At 41.3% G+C, this 27,602-nt stretch overlaps 1 protein-coding gene across 8 annotated transcripts; it reads left to right on the forward strand.

Annotated features, from left to right (window-relative positions):
• The first annotated feature begins 677 nt into the window (after window positions 1–677).
• Window positions 678–27,308, forward strand: mid1 (midline 1). Of its 8 annotated transcripts, none has more exons than XM_056389821.1 (11): window positions 678–771; window positions 14,461–15,182; window positions 17,081–17,140; window positions 20,923–21,018; window positions 21,844–21,951; window positions 23,822–23,970; window positions 24,057–24,184; window positions 24,689–24,832; window positions 25,399–25,560; window positions 25,657–25,864; window positions 26,229–27,308. In XM_056389821.1, the coding sequence occupies exons 2-11, from the start codon at window positions 14,517–14,519 to the stop codon at window positions 26,575–26,577; spliced, it is 2,070 nt and encodes a 689-aa protein (XP_056245796.1). In that variant the 5' UTR covers window positions 678–771; window positions 14,461–14,516; the 3' UTR covers window positions 26,578–27,308. The 8 variants fall into 8 exon arrangements, with proteins under 8 accessions (XP_056245796.1, XP_056245799.1, XP_056245795.1 ...); XM_056389824.1 differs by lacking the exon at window positions 678–771 and adding an exon at window positions 4,513–4,611; XM_056389820.1 differs by lacking the exon at window positions 678–771 and adding an exon at window positions 6,899–7,147.
• The last annotated feature ends 294 nt before the right edge of the window (window positions 27,309–27,602 follow it).

A 27,602-nucleotide genomic window follows, 5' to 3' on the forward strand; every position in this document is an offset into this window, starting at 1 on the left:
AGTCTTTGTTCTATCTGAGGGATGTACAACCCATCCCTCAAATATGATCTCATTATTGCGGCTATGGAATTGTGTTTTCAGACTGACTCATCTATCTCACAGGATGAATTCTCATTAGGGTGGAGAAAACCAATTCTGTCTTGCTTAATAACAAGTCTTTTTTTCTTCACTGCACTCTGCCTGCTGGCTTCTGTGGATCCTTAAGCTTGAGCCTTATTTTTCTGTGCTTGGTAACTCAATGGAGCTGCCTGTGGCGATGAAGAAAAGCCCTTTATCCCTATTATCTGATGCTGACTTACAACATATCACCACCAGGTCCAGCCTTATTACATACACCTTTTCACACATTCCTTTTTCTCTTTACCTGCAGAAAATGTGGAAAAGCACTTATTAAACGCTCCGTTGCCACTGCCGGTGATAAGTTAAGCTATAACTTCTGGCTGTTTTTTTTCACGGTTTAATGTTTGGAGTTAATGAACGTCTTCATTCAAGGCCAGCTCGCCAAAGGGTTAAATAGTCTTCTCAGGAGCTTTCCATGCTCCTGTGTAAACCTGTAGAGCAGATGAGAAGCAGAGTGTGTGTCAGTGAGGTATGTGTGTGTACACACCCCCGATGAAGGGAGTGTACATGCAGACAGAACACCTTCAACCTCCTGTCTCCTGCCTGTTTTACCTCAGGGAAAGTACCAGCTGCCTAACAGTCATACTCTGTGATAGCCTAGCACTTATTCACCAAGGAGAGACACTTAACACTGCAGCCATGGGGAAGCAGGTAAGATCTGATTAAGAAATATTTAGTGGCATTGGGTTAAGGGAGTTTAATCGGTGCTAGGTCTTAAATTTTGGCAGTCCAAACCATCCCCTTGGGGACTTCTGACAAGCACCTTTGTATGAAGTCTGAATAATGCCTCTAAATTAAGCCAGATGAAATTCCTGCCAAAGCTGAAGTCTTCTTGAATTAATAGCTCTATTGTAATACACATCATTAACTTCACATTAAGTTTAATACTTTGGATACTGATTTCTCTGACGTGAACCTACATACTGCAGTCTGTACAGTCAGGAAAATACTAAACACACACACACACACACACACACACACACACACACACACACAAACACACACACATGGAAGCACAGTGGCGTACACAACCAGGTATTCACAAGTAGAGGAAGCTCTGCATTTTTGGAGCAACGCAGTAAAGGAGTGTTGGTTGTTTGTGTTTCTTAGGAAGATCATGTTAATTTAGAGGGAGAGCCAGAATTTTTTCCTAACAACCAGCTCAGTCTTGTTTGCACATTCAACCCATCTGCTGACGGTTCAATACACGTTGAGATATCAACTTCCTCATAAAACAACTGCAAATTATGGAACTGGCGAAAAAATAGAACACAATTTGTTGTGATACTTCCAAGATTTTCAGTTTTCTGAGGATAGCTTATGACTTTCAATGAGTTGCACTGCTCTCCTCCTTTTGGTGAGAACTAAACCAATGTCATGTTGTTCTAAGAGAGAACTGAATGCGTAATTGTGCCAAATAACTGTGGATAGGGAACTCTGGCGAATTCATTTCGGTTTTCAGTACTTTCCTTCATGCAAGCATCTGGTTCTGCTATTGCTCTGAAATGCCCTCATTCCCTCAGTTTCAAGAGAGTGAAACCGAAGTTTTCTTTCTTGGTATCAATCTTTTCTGAATTATATTCATCCAACCAATCTTTTTCTTATTATGAACTGGCCAGGGAAGACGGTTCATTTGAATGTAGCGTTATTATTTCTCTGAGTGCTTCGGATCTCTGGTGATTTTTCTTAATCTATTTTGTAAATCTCACTCTTTCTCTCATCATGAAGCTCTGTTTTTTCGTTCTTCGTTCCAAATGATAAACAGAAGCGTCTCCACCAGGTCAGCAGTGCCAGCTCCATCAACAGCTGTGAAATCTCGGGGGCCTTGGTTGTTGTGACAGGGCGTGAACTAACGCTGGTTCAGTCTCATTGTTACAGCCAAAAGCTGTACATGGAAATGGGGTGTTTTGTGTATATGTGTTGGTGTGCGTGTGTGTGTTTGAGGACTCGCCACACTGTGCAAGAAGAAGAATATTCTTTCATCAATGATACCTCTGTGGGAGAAGCAAATGTTTAATCCATTTTAAACTCCAGAGAATGTGCTTCACAGGCCAAGATTGAGGAATGTGTCCTACACTGTCTTGAAAGAATGCTTTGTTGACATGTAGATGGAGTGTAAGTGAAGATATTTTGTAGAGCCAAACTGAGTCAGGCAGGAAAACTGATCGCTTTGACTGTCTTTTAACCTTTAAGAGCATCTGCAACACAGCGGAGACGGGCCTCGATACGTGTACGGACTGCATACACCGGTGGTTATCACTGACAGTGCTAACTGCAACAGTGACAACACTGTCAGAAGTGGCTCATCCTTAGCAGAGAGTGTTTTGAAAACATCCCTGAGCCCGGATGCAGCCGACCCATATCCCAACAGCTGGGCTTCTGCCTTTGGCTCTAACAGTCTCCTTGGACACATGAACGCAGCACACCACAACAGATGTTCAGACCTCCTCCAGCATTTCTTGGTGTAGGAGGTTGGAGCTTAGTGGTGTAGTGTCTCATTTTCTCTGACTAGAGGATAATGGAACAGTGCAGGTCTTAAACCTCTTCATGAGAGTTAAATGTGTGACTTTTATACCTGCGTTGAATAGATAGTGTCTTTAAATGCTGCAGCTGCTTGAAAAAAAAATAAAGAGCATGTATTCAGGGGTGGCGTTTTGGGTGGAGTTAGCAGATGTCTGGGTGGCAGAGCGCTTCACTTGCACCATATCTGAAGTGCTGCTGATGGGAGATTCTTGATAAAGATGTGACACTGGTTTCCCCCGCATTAGATCCCTCAGAAGCTGGAAGCAATTACAGACTTCTCCAAGCAGCAAAGAATGTAGCAGGCAGGCGTTCACCGCACCCTTTCAAAAGGATACTTCTTTTTTTTGCAGGAAAAAAAAAAAAAAAAGATTTTCAGGCTATGAGGCTGTGGTGTGGACTAAACATAACGCATGACCTTACATTCCCAAAGATCCTTCACTGTTTCATTTCTATAAGAAAACGAACGCCAGACAGTACAGTCATTCATTGTGTTGCTTTCAACCACAAAGTATAACTGGTTTTCATGGTGAGTGATGTTTGAAAGTTTCCTTTGGCATTTATTTTTACCTTTTGAATAAAAAAAAAATATATATAGTAGCTTTCCTGTTAATCATTCCATGAGGGCTGATAGTAAACATCTTTATACATGCACTGGATAATTGTACATTGCTTCAAGCATTGCCAAAGTGTCTTAATGTTATTAGAGAACTAGGCCTAGAATTGATCCTGCGCCAACAAAGCCGCAGCATGCTCAGAGGACAAGAATCAATTCCAGGTCAATGCCTACAACAGTCCTATATGTTCTGCCAGATAATCTTAAAGCACTCTAAATGCATGTGGACACTGGGTGATGTGATGTGACGTGTTCGCCAACTGTTTTGCACACTTCAGTTTCTACCCAGGGTGCTTGCAATAAATGGCTTCAACGGCGAAAAGAGGGAGGCTTTTCTGCGGGATACTACCTTAAATTGCTCCAAATAACACCCCTGTTGAAAGTTCAAGATCAATTGCAGTAAGTGTTGATTGGCTTGCTACTAAGGTGTTCATCTGTTTGGTCGATGTTTGGATTGACTGTGTGTTGCTTAGTTATGGGCAGTATGCCTTGGGGATGAAAGCAATTAAAATCTTGAACCTTTGCCATGATGGGGGTTGGCTCTGCTTTCATCTTATTGTTTATTGGCAAAAAAGAGGAGTGGCTGTTTTGGACTGTCCTAGTTGGGAAAACAATTACTGCTGCTTAGATCAGGGTTTGCCCTCAAAAAGACAATCTTGACGCCAAAGCATGTGGTAACTCAATTAGGCATCTGCGCTCCGACTTTAATTAGTGTCATTTCGGAGAGCTTAATGGCGAACGTAACATGATGAAGAAATTCGGTTTTGCGCTGCCTTGCACTTGTATATGGTCTATGGTGTGATAAGTGCTGGTTAGCGAGCAGCAGAATACATTCATTGCGAGGATGTATGGAGCTGTGTATTAAATGCAGCGATGCAGCACAGCCCTGGAGACTGATCCCATCTGGTCGGGCCCTGCTTGTTTAGCCAGAAACTCATCAAAATTTGGTCCCCAAGGTTTATGCAACCCCCCTCTCTCTCTCTTTGACTCCATTTGTTACCTCTTTGTCTTATTGCTGAGAGGGTGGGGAGCCAGGGGCAAGAGCTCAACCCTAGAAAGGAGGAGTGGGGGGTTGATGGACCCCGAGCTTTAATGGAGACAGTATCCATGAAATGACCCAGTGGAAGTGACGCTTCCTGGGCATGTTTTACGCTTGCGTGAGCATATGGCTGGGGTTGGGTGCAGGGTGGGGAGCTCTAGCAATGAGGGAGGGAGTGTGGAATGAGACTAGCTGGGATGCTACTTCATGTTTTGTTTAGTCTCTCATCCATGTGCTACTGAAATAGAGAGCTGAGACATCAGTGGGAGTTGGATCTTCTTGCTGTGTTTTGGAGGATCACCTTGGGCAATAGCACGTAAGTCAGGCTTACTGCTTACTTCTTGGCTGCTGTATTCAATGGAAAAGTTGTGAGTGATTTGCTTTAGGGAGAAATTCTGGTGAAGTTGTTTTGACCATATCCAGTCCGTCCTGCTACTGAAGGAAAGGTGTTTCCTTAGACTTTCTTCCCTTTATAATGTAGATTTGGACAACTTACATTACATATAGATTCCAGGATTCCTTTGTTCAGTGCAAAATGACTTTGCACTTGCTAATGGCTGAGTACCAAGGTGAAGCATAATCTTGTAACATGAGGATGTATCTTACAAATGTCTGCATGGTCCCTGAGAGAAATCCAGTTTCTTTTTTTCCCCCATCAAAGTTTATGTAACATCATATTTCACAGCCTATTTTGTTCCAACTTCTTATCTTCTCCTTCAGGAGGGCTTTTCTGGCCCTTTTCAGGTCTTTTTCCAATTAATACAGCTTGATGTGCCAACCGCCACCAAGAGAACTGCCTCAGGCAGCAAATGGCCTTATTTAGTGTGGATGAATATTCATTTGTTTTGAATAATTATTTCGACAGTGCTGTTACTTGATAAGGGAATATATTTGCAGTAATAATGCAAGATATTTCCCGGAAGTAGTTTTGCTAGGATTACACCAAGAACATCAACATCTTGATTGTCATTTATACAAATACATAAACATAAAATAGAATTCTTACTGTCAGCTTCCCAACGTCTTGACTGGATTAAATTGTGGCTTTGAGTCTAATTTTATCAAATTGCTATGATGGAACAGTCATTTTCTCTATGTATGACAAAGCAGATGTCAAATATTTGGAAGTAAACAGTGCATCATATTTGTTTAGATAGCTGGAAGTTAAATTGTTATTTTGCTGATTTTCCGGACTGAAAGCCACAGAAACTTTGTGTGTGTGTGGGTGTGCTAGACTGGATGGAGGATCAGGTTGGGTTTCCAGCGGGTGAGGTGGGGACAGTTGGTAAAACCGCAGCCCAGACAAGTTTTCTTTTGTGGAATGGCTAAAGCAGAGGAAGACATTTTTCCATTTCATGTTTTATACTCCAGAGTTCGGATTGATCCTACTGGAGTAGCACTGGCCTCAAATGTCAGTGTGACTCCACGATCCATGCAAATGTCATGAGTTTGATGGCATTTTATTGCAGCGAAATGAATCACAACGTGAAAGTAATTATTTCACAGACAATTTATGGATGCATAGCACTGTGTGGCCTTGGGGCAGCAGCAGTTACACTTTCTTATGGATTTCCTTGCTGTTGTGAATGTTGTGAGCGGTGGCATGCATCTGAGGAGGCATGAGAGAATAATGTGACATTGCTAGTCTGTTTGTTTTACATGGGAAACTGATTTGTGCAGTGCTGTTTACAAATCCATTAGTGTGTTGGTAATGTGTGCAGAACGAGCCAAGCAAAGGAGTCACCCTGGAAGTCATGCTTAATTTGTCCATTGTCTCTCCTTTCTTGTCAGCCTAAGAGTTTAGTGGTGGTCACTGGGAGCCGTGTGACCCCTCTCAGGTCCGGCTAACAATGTCTTTACACATTTCTTTTCCTTACAAAATGCAGCAGACTTTAGATTGGCATGGGATGTTGGAAGGAACTGGAGAGTGACAGACAGCAGTAGGCTTGACTGAGAAACAAACAAGCTGTGAAGAGCGAGCTGAAGGTTTGCCAATGAAAAGATTAGAGTGGCATCTGGCTCAAGTGCCAAGATTCATCGTTGCTTTTGCCACACTGTCATGGCAACGGAAGCTTTATGCTTTCCTCCCAGTCCCCCCACTGAGTGTCCAGACTGTACCAACAAGACTTTTAAAGAGCTTGTGATTATTCTCATGATGGACCCTAACATTTACCTAGTTAGTCATGTACAGCATAAACGACGTTCTCTTGAATTGAGCTGTGTAAAAAAAAAGGACATATCAGCTTTGATGACTCACTCATTTCCATGACTTTATTTTCTTTTGAATGACATGCAAATGAGCGAGCTGCATAAAAGTCCATTATAAATGTGCACGTAACCTCAGCTGAGCATCTCTACAGGCCCATCCATCCCAGTGCTCCCATTTGTCATGCGGGGCACCTCTGTTCCCTGGTGGCCAATCAGGAGTGCCTCCTTGGTGGATAAAAGTCCCCCCCCCTCACCACCTCATCATCAGATGTGATTGACAGCCTCCCACAGGAAAGAGGGGGGTTATTTACCTCCTTATGTTCTCATGGGACTAAGTTAATGATCCCAGCCAACAAAATAATACAAAGAGGGAAAAGCCTGAGAAGTCGGCGCCTGGTTGAACCATTTGGAGCAGTTTTGGCTTCCTTAAGAGAGGATTAGAGAAGAAGAAGCTGTGTGAAGAGAATTTCAGAGATAGCGGTGAGGCAGACGAAGCAGCAGAGCCCAGACAGAGAGTAGGAGCTAAAGGGAGGCTTCTGAGGAAAGCCGGTGTTTTCAGAAAAATCTCTTCCCGGGCTTTATTTCTATATACATCTGTCACCCGGACTATGGACTGTCTGGTTGACTGACTAACAGACTGCGAGGTAAGGGATGATATGTATTTCCAGTGGGTGACACGTTAAAGCCTCCTTTAAGTCGCTCTTAGACTTTAAAGTTAGGGTTTGGAAAAGTTTTGGTGCACTAAAATAAACATGCTTTGCAGTATTCTGCATTCCTTTTATTTTTTGTCTAGATATTTGAAATTTATTAAATTATTGCTGGATTTACAGATTAGTGAAGATCACAACGAACAACAAAATTCTGAATTTCAGTAGTTTTCTCTGCAAATGAATTGGATTATTTTTTAGGCTTAATTGCTTGTGTTTCCACACTGCACATCATGTACTTACGGCTGTTATCATTGAATTTTGCACTAAGTCTCATGCAGTTACCAAGATGTTAATGTGTTTATGTTTCTTTTCAAGTCATTATCCGCCTCAACCTCAGAATCTAAATCCTTTCCATTGCTCTCACCTTTCTTTTCATACTTTGTTGAACGCTGCAGGGCTCCTGGCAGGAGCTCAGAGTTACTACTGATCGTAATCAATCTGTGCCTTATGTGCTGTGGTTTTACCACATAACATAAACATTTGCTTTACACAGAGATACCATTTCAAAAACACTGACTTTGTGTCGCTGACAAGGTCATCTCAGGTAGCCTAACTACAAACCTCAGACCTCATAGATAAACAGTGAGCACGGTCTCAAATCCAAAACTTTATGTGATCAATCAGCATCAGCATTTGGATGCCAACTGTGTCAGCCAGCACATGTTTGGGAACATTTTCCATGCAGCCAAAAAGTGGTGAACAGATGCCAACAATCTGAGACAACTTTCAACACTATCTAAGTCAGCTGTCGCAACCACAGTGCATTCCTGTGTGTTTCCATTTCAGTGAATGCCACATGGAAAAACAAAAAGATTGCGACCGCTTTGAGGAATAACGTTGCTAGAACCTTTGATAAGAGGTAGCCTAACTCAAGTTGCCTACCCATCAACATCTGTGCTAACGAACATGCTAACTGCCTATAGACGTTGTTGTGTTGGCAAAACAATGGCTTGTCTGTGAATGTACCACCATTTATCCATGTTTGACTTTGCATTGGGCCACTGATAAAGCATCTCTCTTGTCCTTTGTGGGGAGTATAATCATCATTGATTCCTGTGTTTGCTTATGCACTATTTCATTTGGCTGTATTGAATCTTGCCTTAAGCGTGAAACACATTTCCAAATGCAATAATCTAGACAACATTTGTTGATGAGAAATGCAAAGCAGTTCAGACTTTGCCTGAATATTGTTGAAATTTGTTGTGATTGTCATCTTACCAATTATGCAAATAGCGAGAGAGAATGTGTCTTTAATGCACTGATTGTTTTTGCGGTGTCCAGCCCAGCTCTTTGGAAGATGTCTGTTTGAGGATGACAAAAAAAGCTTTGTTGAGAGTAATGGGCAACACTCCATGCTCTGATAGCCCTGAGTGATAGACCAAACCAGCACAAGTCCTGCCCCTCACATATGATTGGCTAATGCAACAATTTGCAGCCCACTGTGTCTAGATGGGATAGGTACAGTTCTCAGTGAGAGGAGAGAAAAGGGTGGAAAGTTTCGATCCTCCTGCTGATTTTCATTGGGCTTAGAGAACAGGGTTAGAGGGTCAGAAACTCACGGAGAGTAGGAGAGACAAGCCACTTCTCTCAAAGTTCTGACCACTGCAGTGGAGTAACTGTGCAGAGCCCCAAACGTCAACACTGACTGACTTTAAAGGTGGCTCTTTCCTCTCTTGCCTGTTTATGGATGTAATCATGTGGCGGGTAAGTCAGAGGGTCATTCTTGATTTGGTCTGCATTTTATGTTACTGTGCCTCCATGTTCTGCTGCCAAAACATTGAGTCATCATATATTTCTGAGCCTCCAGGCAGCGCTCCGTGCAAGTTGTTTGGCCTTGTTGTGCTCACAGAATCCTTAACGTTTTCAGCTGTGGATAATACTTGAGGGATAAGATGACTAAGTGAGAGGGCCAAGGGGAGTTTTGTGATTTAAAAAAACGTCAGAGAGTGTAGGAGTAGTTTTCCAGTATAAAAGCAGCTACTCAGTGTACGCTTTGGGCTCTGACTGAAAGAGGATAATATAATTTGTTAGAGCAAACACTGTAGTGGACCTTGCAGTACTATTCCTGAATGTACAATTACAATAGGCGATCCTTTCCATGGCTTCATCATAAAAGTTTTTTTTTTACCTTTACTCAAACATCAGAGATCCATTGCAGCACTAAGGAAGATAAAACCAGCATAATCCAGCAGCAGAATACTATTTACTCCACTGATAAGATAAAAGATACAGCCATGCTCTGGCAATACTCCTGGACACAGTTTGTGACAGGCCTACTTACATAAAAGCATATATGTGTCTTGCTTACATGAAGGTGATGAAGACTAAAACTGGGAAGGTTGCAGTTGGCTCTGTGGTTCCCCTTATTAATTAGTAACTTATCTTGTTCCTGTGAGGAGGAATGTTAGACATCTTCCCACCCGAGTGCACTGCCTTTGATCACTTCTAGATATTAAGCTGTCACCATGGCAACATAATGAGCAGGTCTTTATAAAGTTTTAGGGTAAGGTGAGATTAATTGGAAGACAGATTTGTGAATAATAATGGCTATTTTTTTTTTTTATCACTGTTGTTGTTGTCATTTGTTTACTTGTAGAATTGGGAGGGATATCGAAAAAATATATAATTAGATTAAATTAAAGTCGCAACATTATTTGGATTATAGTTATTTTCTCAGTTAGGAAATGTCACAAATTAATTGTGTGCATTTTTCATGGTGAGAAGGATCACCTCTTGGCATGGATAAAACATGTATGCTGCATTTTACGCATCAGCCACACGGTGTCGCTCTTTGAATGTTTCCTCACAAATAAAATCACTTTTTGTTGTGTGACGTTTACAACTTGCATATCCACACGAGGTACGGCAGATACACGGGCAAAAAACTGGCTTGTATACTGTATGTAGACTTTAACCAGATGTGTGCCCCTCCTCGGTAGTTTGGAGCGCAGTGAGACACTCCTTCTCTCCGGGCCTCCGAGCAGCAGGCTGCAGCCGCGTGCTTGGAAAGTGACTTTGTGTGCAGTTCCTGTGGTTGTGGAAACGACACAGTGTTTTCCCGATGATGCCACCTGCCAAGCCGCGGAGAGGAAATGAGAGTTTTGTGCAACTTCTGATGCTAACCACGATGACCTGTAGGCCCACAGCACAGACAGTAAGCAGACGGAGAACTGAAAGGCAATGACAAACAAAAGAAAGTTGAACTGACCTGTAGACCTCTATTTCCAGTCGTCAGACTGAGAGACGCTCATTAGCCACAGACATGATCTACATTACAGATTTTTAGCCCCATTTGTTCATCTGCAGCTTCATTATAAAACATCATGTTCACTGAAGGAGCTCCAGCCTCTGAACTGGACGTTGATTTGAGTCATGTCTTGCTTTCATTACAGTTTAATGTGTGTTAACACCAGTTTGCCAGATGAGTGCACAGCAGCAACTTCTGACACTGCCATTCTTTCCCATGTAATCCTGTCTGACAGATGACTTCTACATTCACTAGCCCAAATCTTTGGATTTGTAATTAACTTTCCCTCCATAATGATTTAAATAACAATAATAATGGATGTTGGTCAAGGCCAGGCTGCATGAGGCTAATCTCAGTAATGTGTGCAGCTGCAGATCAGGTAGATTTGTCAGTCTAATCAGCTGGCTTGTGCTGCTACAGCTGTAAATCACATTAGGCCTGAGTGCGCCGCTGCTGAGCTGGCTGCTTTAGGGAGCAGCAACAGGCCACACATTGGTCACAGCTACGCTGTGAAGACAGGATTACAGATAAATATGTTAGGTGTCTGCCCCAGGAAAGAAGACAAAGAGCAATCACACTCTTTCAGTCGCTGAATACATGGTTCAGAGCCATCATTAAGGGTGATAAAAGACCATAACCAAAAGGATTAGAAAGTGCTTGAGCAGGAAATTGTCTTCCTATCTGAGACATGTAATTGTTTCATCTCTAAATGACCCATTATTTCCTGATCAAATAAAACTCCAAATGTTAAGTTAGTCCTCAAGTTCATCAGTTGACAAAATGCCCCTCAGTAGAGCGTCTCACACCTGTCATATCTGCTGATACTCAGCATTTTGGAACATGATTCTGCTGTGAAACACATCAACTATTCCTCAAACTGTTCGGAAATATGGCTGTTCAAGTACTACATGCATATATTCTTGCTTTTGTCATATGGCGCTCTGATTTTGTACATGATTTTAATTATTATATACCACTATGTAGCTTTTGCCACTGTTTTTCTTATGGTTCCCCCTAAATGATCTCATGATACTACATTTTATCCCAGTTGGAGATAATACAGAGGAAACCTGGGGAATGCCAGTCACATTCCCATGTGCATCTCCCGAGCAATGTGGCTCACGCTCATCGCTTTGTTTGAACTTTAGCGCGTCTTTAATATTTACAGTGTGTAGCTGCCTTTCAGAGAGGATAGTCACTCTGGGGACTCCTTTGAATGACAGGAGGATTCAAATGGTGCACAGTGGGGGTGTGTCTGGAAGTAGACGCACATGGTAAGCAGATGGCACCTCGGAGATTCCCACGTGAGGGCCGACTGGGACAGACTAGGATGTAGCAGATGATGTTATGTAGTGTCTGTCTTTATTTCTCAGTGTTGTCTGTCTGAGTGGATGCCTAGTGTCCTCTCGGTTTTTGCTGTCAAGAGGTTGAAGGGGGTTTTGTAAGACAGGCCTATATGTTTTATTTTTATTTTTTTTTTAACTGTGGGGCTCAAGATGTGTTTTACACTCTGTAAGCCTCAGGAGGGACAGACAACAGACTGTGCTGTAATTCACTTCTTGTAGGTTGGATGCTGAGGCAATCGCAGACTTCTGTCCCACGTTACAGATGGATCCTGCTGCCTCTCAGGCTGCCTCTCATCTGTGATTGTGTCTTCAGCCTTTCACTTTGAATCCCCAGTGGCGTAGCCAAGAAAAGTTCCAATCCCCAGCATTGTCCTGCTAGATTCAGAGGGATGGCCACACAAGGAAACCTGAAACTGATCTTGACGCTTTGAATTTCTGAACGGGCAGGGCTGAGAGGACACTAACCTGCCTATGAGGACATTGGCTGGGGCTCTGCACAGTCCTGAGGCTCTCTCTCTCGCTCTCTCTCTCTCGCTCGCTCTCTCGCTCTCTCTCACTGTTGTCCGCTCTCTCTCTCTTCTTCCAGTGCTGGCCAGCGCTCCAGCTGTAGGTGGAGCTGGCTTTCCTGGAATTGTCGGGCAACTTTTCCTGTTGTGCTTGCTACCTCTTGCTCAACCTCTTGCTTAATGACAGCTCTGCTGCAGGATTACTGGGGCTGTGAAGACTCCTGCCATCTGGATGCCCCTCTCTACAGCATGCAGGGGTTTATGGCTGGTGCATTTGTTGTCATAAATATGTTTTCATGATTCAGGTCAGAAGTTTTCCCTCAGCAGAAATGTCTCGGCAGTGCAAAGTGGGGCGAAATCCATCGGTGGGTAAAGTAAACTGTGTATGAATGGGAGAGCTTTCAGGAGTGCGTAATTTACTTGGGGCTGTAACGCAGTTTGCAGTGGCTCTTTGCCACAGTGTTGTTTTACAAGCTTTTTTGTAACTTTGGGGTTTGTTATACCACAGGGGATGACATCAGAGGATAAGCGTCTTTGCATTGTGTTTGTCATACAAAGCTCTTCATTTTCGCATTGTATTTAGGACAGCCCGGTTGAGTTGACAACTTAACCTGTTTGACGAGAGTTGCGCAAGTGCGGGAGCCGCTATGTTGTAGCTGATAGCTTTGCTAAAGTGATGTGATGTTGGCTTGTGTCTCAGAGTGAAACCTTGCCAAAGAACTGACATGTTGGACGAGTTGCTCAGAAGTTTCATGTGTCACAGTTTCATTTCAGGCTACTTGTATACGCATGATTTAGTTAAGAATCATTCACCACAAACATACAGTAGTTTACAGCACTGTAAATTAATCAGAAATGTTAAAGAGAATATGTTCATGAATGATAAAATACCAACACTGAAATGATGTTTAACATATTTTTGTTTAAGACTGAGGGGTTTGAATAGTGAAGAGGTTGTCTTTGATCCTCTATAATAACTTCTAGACACTTTGTGTTTCAAGAACAAAATAGCAGAGACACAAAGGCCCACAGATGCATCACAGTCACTGGAGACAAGTGCAACAATCGCCTCTTGTTTTGTACTGTACAGTGGGATAGCTGAGTGTCTGTGAAGATTTGAATAGAATGGAAAGAACAAACCCAGGTCTGTAGCTCAGAGGTAATTGCTGTATCCTCACAACTTCAAAAGGCTACTTGTGTCCGACTGTCCTGATAATGAGCTTTTGCCTTCTTCACACATAATGAGTGGAGGTAGAGAGTTCACATAGAGAGACGCTGTGAGCACAGTGTGTCCACTCGCAGCTGGGGTGTCTGACTGGCCGGGAACAAAGGCTTAGTGTCTGTGATAGTGTGGAGCCCCAGCCATCAGCAAGCAGGCCAATAGACTTCTGCTTGGCTGAGCTGTCAGTCCTCACTGGCCTGCTGGCCTGCGGACTACAGTATAGAGAGGAACACATGGGGACAGGCTAGACTATTCCTGTGCCAAATTAAAATGAGCTGCTGCTGCATTCTCGAAGTTGTAAGTTCAGCCAAATCGACTTATACACACACGTATGATATATGCATTATATGCAAACACGTGTTTTTTGCTTGAGCCTTCTCCTGCCTGCTCGTTTTATTTTTCCAATTTGCTTCATTTCCATAATCAGATATGTGTAACAAGTATTTACATAACATTTGTATTCATATTTCACTTTCGGTTTGCAATGGAAATCAAATGACTCAAGATGGAGATGAATAATTTTGTTTTTATTTTCATAAGCACTTGATAATACAGACAGAATATGCATGATGTCTGTTTTTATTCACATTTTTTTTCAAAGAAGCTTCATGTCTAAACCTGGACATTAGGGCTGCAATAACAATCATTTTCATCAAAGATTAATCAGCTGATCTGATTCATATAGCTTGTTTTGGTCGACCAACAGTCCAGAATCCAAAGATATTCAATTTACTGCCACTTCAGGCAAATACAAGCTGAAACCAAGTAGTGTTTAGTATATTTGCTTTAAAAGTATTTTAAGGTTATATTAGTTGCTGATTCCTTTTCTGTAATCGGATAATCATTTCAGCTCTACTGTACATGATGCCAAGCGACGTATTTACTTTTAACCATTTTCTGACTAATTTCTCTTGTCATCTTTATAGATAGCTGTTCAGCTTCCCTGGATTTCGCACACAGCCCCTCTTTGTTTTGCCTGAAGATGGAAACACTGGAGTCGGAGCTGACCTGCCCAATCTGCCTGGAGCTCTTTGAGGACCCACTGCTCTTGCCCTGTGCTCACAGCCTTTGTTTCAACTGTGCCCATCGCATCCTGGTCTCCCACTGCACCCCCAGCGAGCCAATTCAGTCCATCAGTGCCTTTCAGTGCCCGACCTGTCGCTATGTCATCACCCTTAACCAGAGGGGCCTAGAGGGACTTAAACGCAACGTTACATTACAGAACATCATTGACCGCTACCAGAAAGCTTCTCTGAGTGGACCTAACTCTCCTAACGAGACCCGGCGTGAGCGAGCCGCCCCCGACAGCAAAGCCATGACATCTCCCGGTGACCGGGTGCAATGTCAGTTCTGCGAGCAGGACCCTCCGCAGGATGCTGTGAAGACCTGCGTCACCTGTGAGGTGTCATACTGCGACGAATGTCTTAAGGCCACCCACCCCAACAAGAAGCCCTTCACGGGCCACCGTCTAATCGAGCCCTTGCTGGACTCCCATCTGCGAGGGCTAATGTGTCTGGAGCACGAGGATGAGAAGGTCAACATGTACTGTGTGACAGATGAACAGTTGATCTGTGCATTGTGTAAGCTGGTTGGCCGACACCGAGACCACCAAGTGGCAGCCCTCAGTGACCGATACGACAAACTCAAGGTAAGAAGTGATCTGTAGTTTGAGGAATGCTCCTATAGTTGCTCAATAACATTTGTTCCACTCCTCTTTTCAGCTTATACGGTATCACAGCATGACAGGCGCACAGCTGTCAGTAAGTTGTGTTGCATTTCCATTTTATAAAAGATATAAGAGCTGCTGGATTTTAGTGATGTAGAAATGAGTGCAGTAAACCACAGATCATAAGCAAATTATGAAATGTTTTGATGTTTTTTCGGTTAGAACTGTAATTGTTAACAACATATATTTTTATTATGCTTTACACTGTGGAGCTGTGATACTGAATCTGATTCATAAGAAACAAAAACTCGATGGAGTTAAAAAAACTTATGCAGTATTGAAACACACAATGTGATCTCCCTTGCAAGTGCAAATAACTCGATACTGAATAATGTTAAGGCAAATTAGATGCATCTCCGTCAAACATAAATAAAATGTGAAGCAGGCCTTATCTTTAAGCAAATCTACAGCAGCATATGAAATAAATCACCACAAAATGGCTTCCCTACTAGTGTTCGTGTCTGGTAATATTCTATATTTTTCTTATTGTCAAAAAAAAAATCCCATGAAAAGACCAAAACCAACAGTTAATCTAACAAATCTGTGTAGCCAAAGCCTGATATAGCTTATTCCTCTGTGTTCCATAGACCTCCATTGTTGTCCAAACCCACATAACTGAGTCACGCCATCGCACTGGGTGACATGTTCCTTCATTACAATGAAAATGGAGAGTTTAGTTTATTTTGAGTCAATCCCACATAAACCTTGCTTCTACCATAAATACTCATTAGCATACCAAACCCGTGACTGAAAATAGTCCCCAACAAATGCACGATTTACTCCTGCTTGAGTTACATTTGCCCACACTACAGTGCCCAGCTGTTTTAACAGAGTATTTTTCCTTTTTTTTTTTTCAAAAAAGAAAGTATATATTCATGACTTCATGTATGTCTTCAGTAGAAATGAATGGGCTTCGCTTTTGGTCTTTTCAAAAGATCATGTTGACCATAATAGAAATACAGAATATCGCCAGCCTTCTCCTTTGAGACCAACTTTATCATAAGAAACGCCGGCGCATTAGATATATACTGTATGAATAGAACACACAGTAAAGTGAGTTGGAAACTCTCTCTCACTTAGCCAGGCTTAAATGTAATGACACCCAATGCAAGAGACTGCTTTCACAGTTTTAGGTTAAGTGGAGCTGTTCACTTTCAGCAGATGGGCTGACATCAATAAGACATGAGAAGATGCTGTTTGCTGGAGCATAAAAAAGGTGGCTCTGCATTCCTTCCATTATAGACTTGAATGAGCCTCTCGTATAAGAGATTTTGACTTATTAGGTTAGTGTTTTGCCAACACAGTTGCTCTCTACTGTGGCTCCAGCAGTCTCATGGGATCATTTTTATAGCCACTACAAGGCAATCATGCGGTGGAGCTTTATTTTGAAGCCTTTAAGATGTAATAGTGGTTTTAGCTGTACACAAACAAAGCAAGGTCGTTCCTTTTAAATCATTAAAATATCTGCTGTTTTTAATTTGGGAGTAAGTCTTGAACTCGGCTGGATTTGAGCTTTTTTCAGTTCGCTTTAAGTTCATCTTAAAGTCTATCCAGAGAACCTGCATGGCACAGACTGCATGAAATAAAAAACGAGGGTCCTCCTTTTGTTCACAAACATTCACAGCATGACTCACAAAAAGGAAGGTTTACTGTATCACAAAGTAACACTCCGAAACTCTTTTGTGCCTGTTCCTCTGTTTCACAATGCTTGGCCACGGTGGGACTGGGATGCAAACAATCTTTTGCAACATTTTGGCGAGATAGTTCAGTGGACCAGTCTTAACATGTCTCCTTTGTCTGATCATGCTGTCATTGTGCAGAAATCTTCTGGCCGCTTTCTCTGTGTGGGGCGTGATCATTCACACCAGGAGGCAGACCAGGTGATCAGCATCATTTCTTTAATTACACACTCAGGGACAGACTTATGTTATGGAACAACCTCAACCTGAATGCCACTTTCTAAGGGCTCTACTTCACTCAGTTATCCTTTTTGAAAACCAACGCAAAGAGTGAAATGAGAGTGAAATACATTCGGCACATAATACATCTGGTCAGTGATAACGTAGTCTTGGTGGTTATTAAGGTGACAGTTACAGTACTGTGCTTTGTGTTGCCATTATTCGATGTAGTAGTGAATGTAAAGTCTCTTTTTAATAAAGCACATTCTCCCAGTGGTAAAAGAGAGAAGAGTATTGGACAGTTTGTGATGAGTAGAGTCCTTTATCCTTTATCTTCTGATAGACTTACACAAGCTGTGATCTGTTTCCTCTGCTGTATAATATCCTCAGCTGCTTGACGCAATTCTTTACAGTGGGATGTATTCTACTAATCCATGCTTTGATTATGTTTTTGTGTCTCGTTGACCACACATCACAGTACAGTTAGCTGCATTGTTAGAAGCCTCGAGTGACAGAGGAAACAGCAGTTCCCATCTTAGAGAGAAATTGTTTTGTTTTTTTTCTCATTGCGCAGGGCAGGACCCAGGTGGCACGCAGCTGAGCTTGTTCATAGTTGTTGGTTTTTCCAAACACATGTTTACAGCCACACTGCCTCACATCTCTCTCAAACTCTCTCACAAAGGGAAACTGTGGCATTGTAAAAATGTGAGTTTGTGTGTCTGTGTGTGCCTGCACGTATAATGCAATAATTACTTCAGTCTGGTTTTGGCCTTATATGACATGACCCTGGTCTGGCATTATATCTGTTATTATCCATCCATCATCCATTATTAATATTATGTAAATTTAGTCCTATTTATAATCAGAGGAGTGGCCGTAGCATATCCCAACATGCACTGGGTGAAAGGGGAGAATCTTTTTGCCCATTGCGTGTTAAGGAAAAAAGAAAGAAAAAAACCCAGGTTGCTAGTCTGTTGCAAGGCTTATATATATAAACAGACGAAACATCCGCATTCACAGGCAATTTTAAGTTTGAACAGAATTCGAGTCGGAACAGAAAAACTGTGGGAAGAAACACAGAAAGCACCAGGATTGAAATTCAAACCAGGGCCTTCCTATAGTGACACACAGTGCTGACATCTCTAATATCAGTTATAGTGATATTATTTCAATGTCAAATAAAAATAACCATCAATAATCTTAAAAAAAGAATGTGTTGCATCACTAGTCTTATTTAGTGACACCTCAAAACACCCCAAACTTTCATAGCAGTTAATTTCACATACGCTATCCTTTCATATGACTTTGTATTATAATTATCCCATGATTAATGCTCCTGAAACACTCCTGCAGAGTGCACTGGTATTCAGAGGCACCTGGGCTACGGCACATCATGTTCCTTTGTCCTGCAGGATCAGCATATCAGATTACACTTTAGGACCTTCCTGACATATAAAGGCTCCTCTTTATCTGTTAGAATTTCATTCTAAAGTGACATTTTATGAAAACTTAGTCCCTCTTTAGCTTAAGATGACTTGTCTAAACAAAGGCCATTTTTGTTGCAAGGTAGATTATGTTAAAGAAAAAAATATAATTGCAATATATATTTCACTAACAGATGGTATGAAACACATTATATGGGTGGTTATTTAGACACAGTCTGTAATTCGATTATAATCAAAAGGTGAAGGAACACCACTTAGATTTAAAACAAGCTTGGGACCTGTGTTTCCCTTCCTCTGATTAACAAGTGTTTTTATACACAGCCTAATGATTATTAGTCTTTCGCAGCTCAATAAGTAGAATATACATTAACAATATTTGTACAAAACACTTATATTTAAAATTATAATCAGAAGAAAAACCCAACTCTAACCCCTTCAATGCTTGTTATGTATGTGGTTAAAAAACCGATTGGGCCTTTAATGCACAGCTTTCAGAGTGTATAGTTAATGGATACTGCACTGTAGTGCACTAGAACAGGACTTCTGTTCTGTCCACACTGTGATGTGTGTTTGTGAAATTCAATGAAAGCTTACACCGCCAACAAAGTTAAAATTGCAGTTGTGTCTCAGGACCCGTGGTGCTCACAGGATAAAGCGACAATCTTTTACAATGGATAAAGTTTCTAATGTTGACACAGGATAAAACTCAAAGTCCTGACAGGTCACTGTCAGGACTTTGAGAGGAAGGAAGAGAGACTGGCCAAAGCAAAGGTGCGGGACCAGAAGCACTCACATTCAAAAGGAAGCTGCTATTCTTTCCTCTCATCAGCCTTAAATGATTTTAGGAAAGAGACTTCCATTAGAGAGAGCTGTCCAAACACACGAGGAGTATTAATGTTGCAGGAGAAGCCATACTTTGGGCGCATTGAGAAATCCACTGCAACAGAATGAGAGAGGTGAACACGCTTTGTCTCTCACGCTCTCTGTATTTAACATTCGTCTCTCCCTCTCTCTGTACGGCCTTTATTTCTGTGATACTTGTCTTAATCAACAAGCAACAACAAACACACTGGAGCCTTTTACGCTCATACACTTGTCCATATTCAAAATCAGTTCGATCACTGTTGTGTTTCATGTGTCCACTCTGAAAGTTTTGAACCCACCTCACCTTTACCTGCAGCTCAGCGTCTGAGATGGCTTTCATCGCCTTCTCTTCCATATGAATAAATAATATTTGTGAGAGCAGTAAAATAAGACCTCTGCTATTTCAGTAGACAGTGACGCACACACCTCATAAAATCACAATGCGAAACATCTAAGCTGAAAAAGGTCGCCCAAGTTTTGGACCTTTGCAGGCCTCTCTTACCTGTTTGTTCTCTTCTTTGACTATTTGCTATTTCCGTTTTGATGAAAGGAAAATCATGAACGATGTTAAAAATTACATTAGCTAAACTAAAAATTGCACTATTACATAATTTTACAGTATTTGTGAGATTTTTTTTGAAAGAAAAAGTTTTTATAATGTTTGCGCTTTCAACATATGAAGATGAAGTGAATAAATAATCCATCTCGGACATTAATTCTTTAAAATCACAAATCAATTCACATATATTATTAAAGACTTTGAATCATAGATTAAAAATTCAGATCTGATTCAGATGAAAAAACTAGGCTTCTTAAGGCATCATAAAATATTAATAATCTAGATCTCATTTTTCTGTTGTCAATCCATTTTGGAGTTAGAATATCCTACACCTCTGTTTTCAGTTTTATTTTAATTTAAAATCATTGCTAGCACACTGTAACGCCATCATGCGGTTACCTTTTATTTTAAGAATAATAATACTTACACTGCACCACCATAGTACGCAGTCATCATGCTGCCCAATTACAGTGAGAGATTAAGTTTGAAACATAAGCCTTTGATCTGAGTCAGTGATTAACACAGGCAGGGTTTAGTTGTCCAAATCACTGGCAGATGCTCTGCTAAGCTCCATGGCCTCAGCAGGCAGTATGATGGGATCTTTGGCACATGGGGAGGACTGGGGTGGGAGGGGGGGGGGCTGGGGGCTCTACACAAATGTGGCCAGTCATATCCAGTGGCAGCCTTGTGTGTCCTCTCCTGTGCTCGTTACAGATATGGTCCTTATGTTCCCATTCACCTAACTCTCCTCCAAGATTTATTCAGCTGTTTACAGTTTGATGTTTGGGGGAGGTGGGGGTGTGTGTGTGTGTGTATATGTGTGTGTGTGTGTGTATGTGCGGAGTGACAGGAGAGCAGTGTGTAATGAAATATTCCTTTTCAATTTTGTTTTGCAGCAAGCCTTGGATTCCAACCTCAGCAGTCTCATCAAGAGGACCAGTGAGTTGGAAAGTCTGATGGGCAAACTTATCCAAACCTGCCAACACGTGGAGGTGAGTTTGTTTATCTGTTCCCTTTCAGGTGTGTGTGTGTGTGTGTGTGTGTGTGTGTGTGTGTGTGTTTTTGTGTGTGTGTGTGTGTGTGTGTGTGTGTGGGGAAGGGGGGGGGGCTCTTAGCCTCTGTGGCATTTCATGGGCAACAACTCATTAAATTATTAACACCATGATGAATCACTGTATCTCAGAGTGGCTTTTCATCATGTCAACAAGATTAAGTGTTCATTAGTCTATAGATCAAAACATTTCTGCAGTATTCATGCATTTTGCTGCAAATTCTGTATTTTGACATGAAGTGTGGGCCAAATATTTATGCATTTAAAAGAAAAAAAAGAACATATAAGATAAATACTATGTGAATCCTTGAAAGGCATATCAAATAAAGATCGGTCATGATATATTGTTATATTTACACTCCTACACCTTGTATCCTCAAACTGTTACTCAAAGGCATGTAAATATTTTTACCTCACCGCGCATTAGTTACTGACCTGGCTCAACACAGGTCATTAAATGTGCTAATTTCGCTAAAACATCTCATTACATGTATGCTACAATGTCTGTGATAACGCATGTGTTTGGGATTAAAAAAAAGACCGAATGAACTGAGTCAGCTGATTGCTGAAAGAATGATGATGAATTAAACTCCAATGTGTTTTTCCTGCCACATCAGGTTTGCATAAAATTGATTGTGCTGTTAGTAACACATGCTAGAATGATTCCAAACTTCGATTTGTGCAGTGCAACATTTAGTCAAAGGGAATTAATTAGAGTTCCAGTATTGACTGTCTCTTATCTACACTTACTGTGTGTCATGTCTAGGTAAATGCATCACGACAGGAAAACAAGCTGCTTGAGGAGTGTGAGGTGCTGATTAATATCATACAGCAGCGACGACAAATCATCGCCACCAAGATAAAGGAGGGGAAGGTACTGTTTATCACCTTTTGTGTGTTGATAACCTTTGTTTGTTTATCACCTTGCATGTCCTGATAATTACCTCCCCAAACAGCTGACAAGCTAGCTCACAGCTCAGCACTTGAGCAAGCTGTTCTCGCATGACTTCAGCAGTAACATATTATTGTTGTTGGGTTAAACCCTGTATCTACAAACTGTTACTCTTCAAAGCAAGGGCGTGTAACTTCAATCAATAGCACATCTATATTCTTACAAATAAGCAGCTCAATTCATAGGCAAGGAAACACAAGCTTGTGCCATTCAATACACACAGAGGCTTTGATGCCACAGTCTCTACTTGTGCAAGGTCTTTGTATTTTAGCATATCACAGATTAGGCCCAGTTTGTTCCTTTCATGTATTAGCATTACATTAGTGTCAAGGAGCTATGCATCCAATTTTCCAGCAAATGGAAACCCAAAGGGTCCTTGAACAGCACGTACTGCTGCTCTTAAGGTATTTCCAGAATCCTCAAAGACTAAATGTTCTGCTGCATTATGATGAATATATATATTCAACCAGTTTGTCAAGTTGCAACTCTCTTTTCTTAATCAAAACAAAGATGATTTCCAGAAATAATACACACTCTTGTTCAATTTGTATAACATGGAACAAAATTTTCAAAAACAATGTGTTGACTCTTATGTTGGCATATATTTATTATTATTTTCTTTGTTATATACTGTGATAAAAAGATAACAACAACAACAAAGCAACAACATAGTATGTTAATTCCAGCTGCCCATAATAGGAAATACAGGGGCGACTTGGTAAAATGGGTTAAACGCCTTTTTTTTTATTGTGGTACATGAGAAGCACAAACAAAATCCAATCACACATTTTGCATTTTAATTATTTTATTGCAAAAGTAAAACTCAACTCAGCCTAACTTACAGTATTTAAACAAGAAGTAAAAACAGCATACCTGTCAGGAGACATATTGTTTCCTTTTGTTGAACTGGAAAATGAGGAAATGCTTATTGTTTACTGCATTCCAATTTCAAATGTACACCTATGTTGTTCAATCTATAATTAATAGTAAAACATCCTGTGACAGCATGACATGCTTTCTGGTTATTTTTTGTACCTTCGTAGCCCATTGTAACATACGTGGCATGAGAAAATGTACAATGCATTAATGGATCATAAAAAGGGTTGTTTTTTTTTTTACTCTAAAGCTCAGGCAGCTGGCTGGTGGTCCTCACATCTGTTTGAGACATTATTTTATTTGGTCTTATACATACAGTACATGTTGGCTGCTTGCACGGAAATACTCACCAGACTGCAGAGGTTATTGCTTTGTTTTGTCCTGTGCCTTGTATCAGTCTGGAGCACATCTGGCACAGTGTCCATACATTTAATGCGAATGAGCAATGCCTCTTGAATTGTTTCAGCCCCCCCCCCCCGTTGCCATTAGAGAGGCGGTGGCATGCTGTGCCGCGTTCAGTGTCAAAGTTAAGATCAGCCCTGCTTCCTGCGATGACCGTCTCTGGAGGAGGACTCTTTCCTTCCTCACCCCGTGCCTCATGTCAACTTGTGAGGTTGCTCTCAGCCAGTGAGCCACAGTGGGGGGATGGGAGGGTCTGGTTACTGTGACAGTGTTATGAGGGATGTTTCATAAACACACCTCTCGTGCCCGTGTAGCTTTTAGAACATTGTTACACAACTGAAAAATCTAATTGTCCAAGGTGTAAATCTGATTTCTTCCCCAGAAGGATTTTCCAATTTGCCAGGTAAAATCAAATCTACCATCTGGCGGATCGGTGCCTCACGCAGAAGGTCATACATTGGTTGGTTTATTTACCAAGCTTTTCATCTATCAACGTGTCCTATTTTCTGCCCAGTCTGTGCGCCTGAGAAAGCTAGCCCAGCAGATAGCCAGCTGCAAACAGTGCATCGAGAGGTCCTCCTCCCTCATCTCTCAAGCCGACCAAACCCTGAAGGAGACAGACCACGCTCGCTTCCTTCAGACGGCTAAAAGTATCTGTGAGAGGTGAGGAAACAGCTACAGTCAGAAGATATACAGCACACAGTGTATACAAGTGTCATAAATGTCTTGTGTGTACATCTTTATTACAGAGTATCAATGGCAACGGCATCCTCCCAAATCCTGTTACCAGAAATTAATCTGAATGACACTTTTGATAGTTTTGCTTTGGACTTCACGAGGGAGAAGAAAATGCTAGAAACCCTGGATTACCTCACGGGTGAGTGATGGTGGGGAGTTAAGCACACAATATTGTATGGTTTGGCAGGAAACCTATCTGTGAATTAATATAATCTATCTATCCTCCTCTCCTCACCTTATCTTTTGATTATGGATTCATACAGTTATAAGGTTTTGGCATGGATAGTAACAGGGAGTTTATATTTCAACTATAACTGTGCTTGATGGCAAGTGACAAAAAACTAAAAAGCTCAAAATAAGAGAGTGCAATTAAGATTTATTTTCTGCTGAATGAAACAGGTTTGATTGTTTATGCTTAGTGCCTGTTGTGCAGCGTGAAGTTAACTCTGCATGGGGGCTGCAGCTGTAATAGCTAGAGGAACCGCTACCGAGCTTAATTACACTTGTCAGGATTAAAAACACAAATGGAATGGTGCTGTTTACCACAACTGGTGGTTTTTTTTATGTTGTGGTGGATAGAATACCATCCACAGAGCTTTCATTAATGTCTTCAAACGTTTGCCTTTTGTTTTTCCGATTGCAGCACCAAATCCACCAGTAATCCGTGAGGAATTGTGCACAGCTTCATATGACACGATCACAGTCCACTGGACATCAGATGATGAATTCTCTGTCGTATCATATGAACTTCAGTATGCCATCTTCACCAGCCAATCCAATGTTGTCAGTAAGTCTGCATGCAGCTCTCTGGTGGGAGTGCAGTATAATGTTTGTGTTGGAAAACATGGAAATGATGGGAGGTATTTGAAAAGGATTTCAATAAATTGTTTGCAGGCTATGTTACAATATCCAAACATAACATTGTATTGAAGCAGCAGGAGAGTAGAGCTCTGCATATTTTTTTTTTTTTTTTTTTTTGAGTGTCTGTACGGAAAAAAAAATAGCAGCTCAGTCAGACTACATTTACATCCAGATGCACATCATAAGAAGCTCGACATTATCTCGGGGTTGAAATGAGCAGCAGGCTGTTTGAATTGATTGCTCTAACAAGGTCACAACATGCTTGATCAAGCAATTTATTCTCATCTGCCTCAGTGTTCAAGCACGCATGGATGAGTGGTAATGTGACTATATTTGATGAGTCAAAATAGGAGCTGTAGATCGAAACGCTGCTAACAATTACGCTGTATTGTCTTAATTTCAAACATTGATAGAGGCACTAACTTAGGAGTTCTGTTGATAACTTGGTTTGTTCTTTGTCAGTGACTCTCTCTCTCTCTGTCTGGGCTGCAGGTTTATGTAACTCTGCTGATAGCTGGATGATCGTACCAAACATCAAGCAAAATCACTACACAGTGCACGGACTCCAGTGTGGCACAAAGTACATCTTCATAGTGAAGGCCATAAATCAGGCTGGAAACCGCAGCAGTGAACCAGGGAAACTCAAGACAAACAGTACGTCAAGTTCAACTATACAAAATGTACTCTCATGTATAATTGATTATCAAAGAGTTTAAAATTACTGGACTGTTTTATTTTATTTCTTTTAAGGTCAGCCGTTCAAGTTGGACCCAAAGTCCGCTCATAGGAAGTTGAGGGTGTCTCATGACAACCTGACAGTGGAGAGGGATGAGACATCATCCAAGAAGAGCCACAGTCAGGACCGCTTCTCCAGCCACAGCAGCTACGGTGTCACAGGAAACGTCTACATCGACAGCGGCCGCCACTACTGGGAGGCTCTGATAGGAGGAAGCACATGGTAAAAAACAGTTATGGATCTCAGGATGGCAGTGCGGGTCTGATGAGTTGATTGGTTGGTCCACCATGTTGGTCCAGACTTAAATATATCCTCAACTATTGGCTAGATTCCAGTGAGATTTGGTACAGATGTTCATGTTCTCCACAGAATGAATTGTAATAACTTTGGTGATCCCCTGACTTTTCATTTAGCACCATCATCAGGTCAAAACAAAGCATCACTGTGCCTGAGTACAGCCTCACAGGCATGGCTGTAGACGTTTAGTTGTATTTATTTCATCATTGATAATGTGTCAGATTTAAAATGTTAGACATGTAGTAGTGATTTATGAAATCTTCCTTTCTACTTTTCTTTGGAAATGCAGGTTTGCAGTGGGCATTGCGTACAAGTCGGCGCCAAAACATGAGTGGATCGGCAAAAACTCGGCCTCGTGGGTACTGTCTCGCTGCAACAACTCGTGGGTGGTGCGTCACAACAGCAAGGAGATGCCTATTGAGCCTTCACCCCACCTGCGGCGTCTCGGCATATTGTTGGACTACGACTCTGGATCTCTGTCTTTCTACGATGCTGTCGGCTCTCAGCACTTGTATACCTTTGACATCGCCTTTGCTCAGCCAGTTTGCCCCGTGTTCAATGTGTGGAACAGGTGTTTAACAATCCTCACGGGACTGCCCATCCCAGACCACTTAGAGGGGACCGATTACAACAACTGACAAAACCTGTCCTGCTGGATTTTCTTTTGTGTACCCCAAAAAAAAAAGAAAAAAAAAAGACCAGACTGAATTAATGGCCCTGGTTGTACATTCCTATTCAAGCCTATGTTGAAATTATAATTGGAATTATTTAAGAAATTATTTACAAGCATCTGTAAATGTATTTCTTTGCTTTGCACATTTATGTACATTACTCAGCTAGATGGTTTTAAAGGGTTTGCTTACAATTTTAAATTCATAGAGCTATTTTCAAATAGGCTCTAGATATTTCTAAGTTCATATTACATGCTTTTACATTCCTGTGTTGTTAAGGGTAATGATAAATCTTTAAGTGACAAGCCAACTCTTTGACTCTAATGTTTTTGAAAGGCTGTATTGTAAGGTGTAATGTTTCTGAAAGTTTTGTTTTTAATTCATAGCACTTTGAGAAGACAAAGTTGTCACTATAAAATGTATTTCTAAGCCACTTGCACCATAACACAAATGTTTGCTTGTCATTCTTTTGTAAGGAAAAGGCACTTGAATAGATCAGATAACAGTAGTTAAGAAGTTTCACTTAGAAATTTTAATTTGAAATCAGTCAAGTCATTTATTAACTGCAAATGCTCTACTACAGTTAAGCGTTGAGAAATCATTCATTTTCTCATTGTAGCCGTTTCAAAAGAGCTCATCTTCGCAACTTCTCGTTTAATTTCTCTCTGACAAGATATAATAAAAGTGACTTCATTTGATCAGCTGTGTGACTTCCTGTCCTCCTCGTTTTAAGACTCGCTGCATGCTAAAAATGGGCCCCAGTAAGATGATAATTCATTACACTGTACACTTGTTTACACTCATTTATACTTGCTTTCTCATTAAAAGCTTGAACAAGCTCTCACAGCGCCGTAGTGAAAAGAAAACACCACCACCATGGAGAAAAGTGTCAGTCTTGCTTTACGGGACTCACTCTGACCCACACTCTGTGCCAAAATACAACTTCTGACAAGATCTGCTCTGACATCTCTTTTTGTACTGGAGTAACGTGG

This window comes from Seriola aureovittata, chromosome 11 (assembly GCF_021018895.1).
Source record: "Seriola aureovittata isolate HTS-2021-v1 ecotype China chromosome 11, ASM2101889v1, whole genome shotgun sequence".
NCBI classification, from domain to species: domain Eukaryota; kingdom Metazoa; phylum Chordata; class Actinopteri; order Carangiformes; family Carangidae; genus Seriola; species Seriola aureovittata.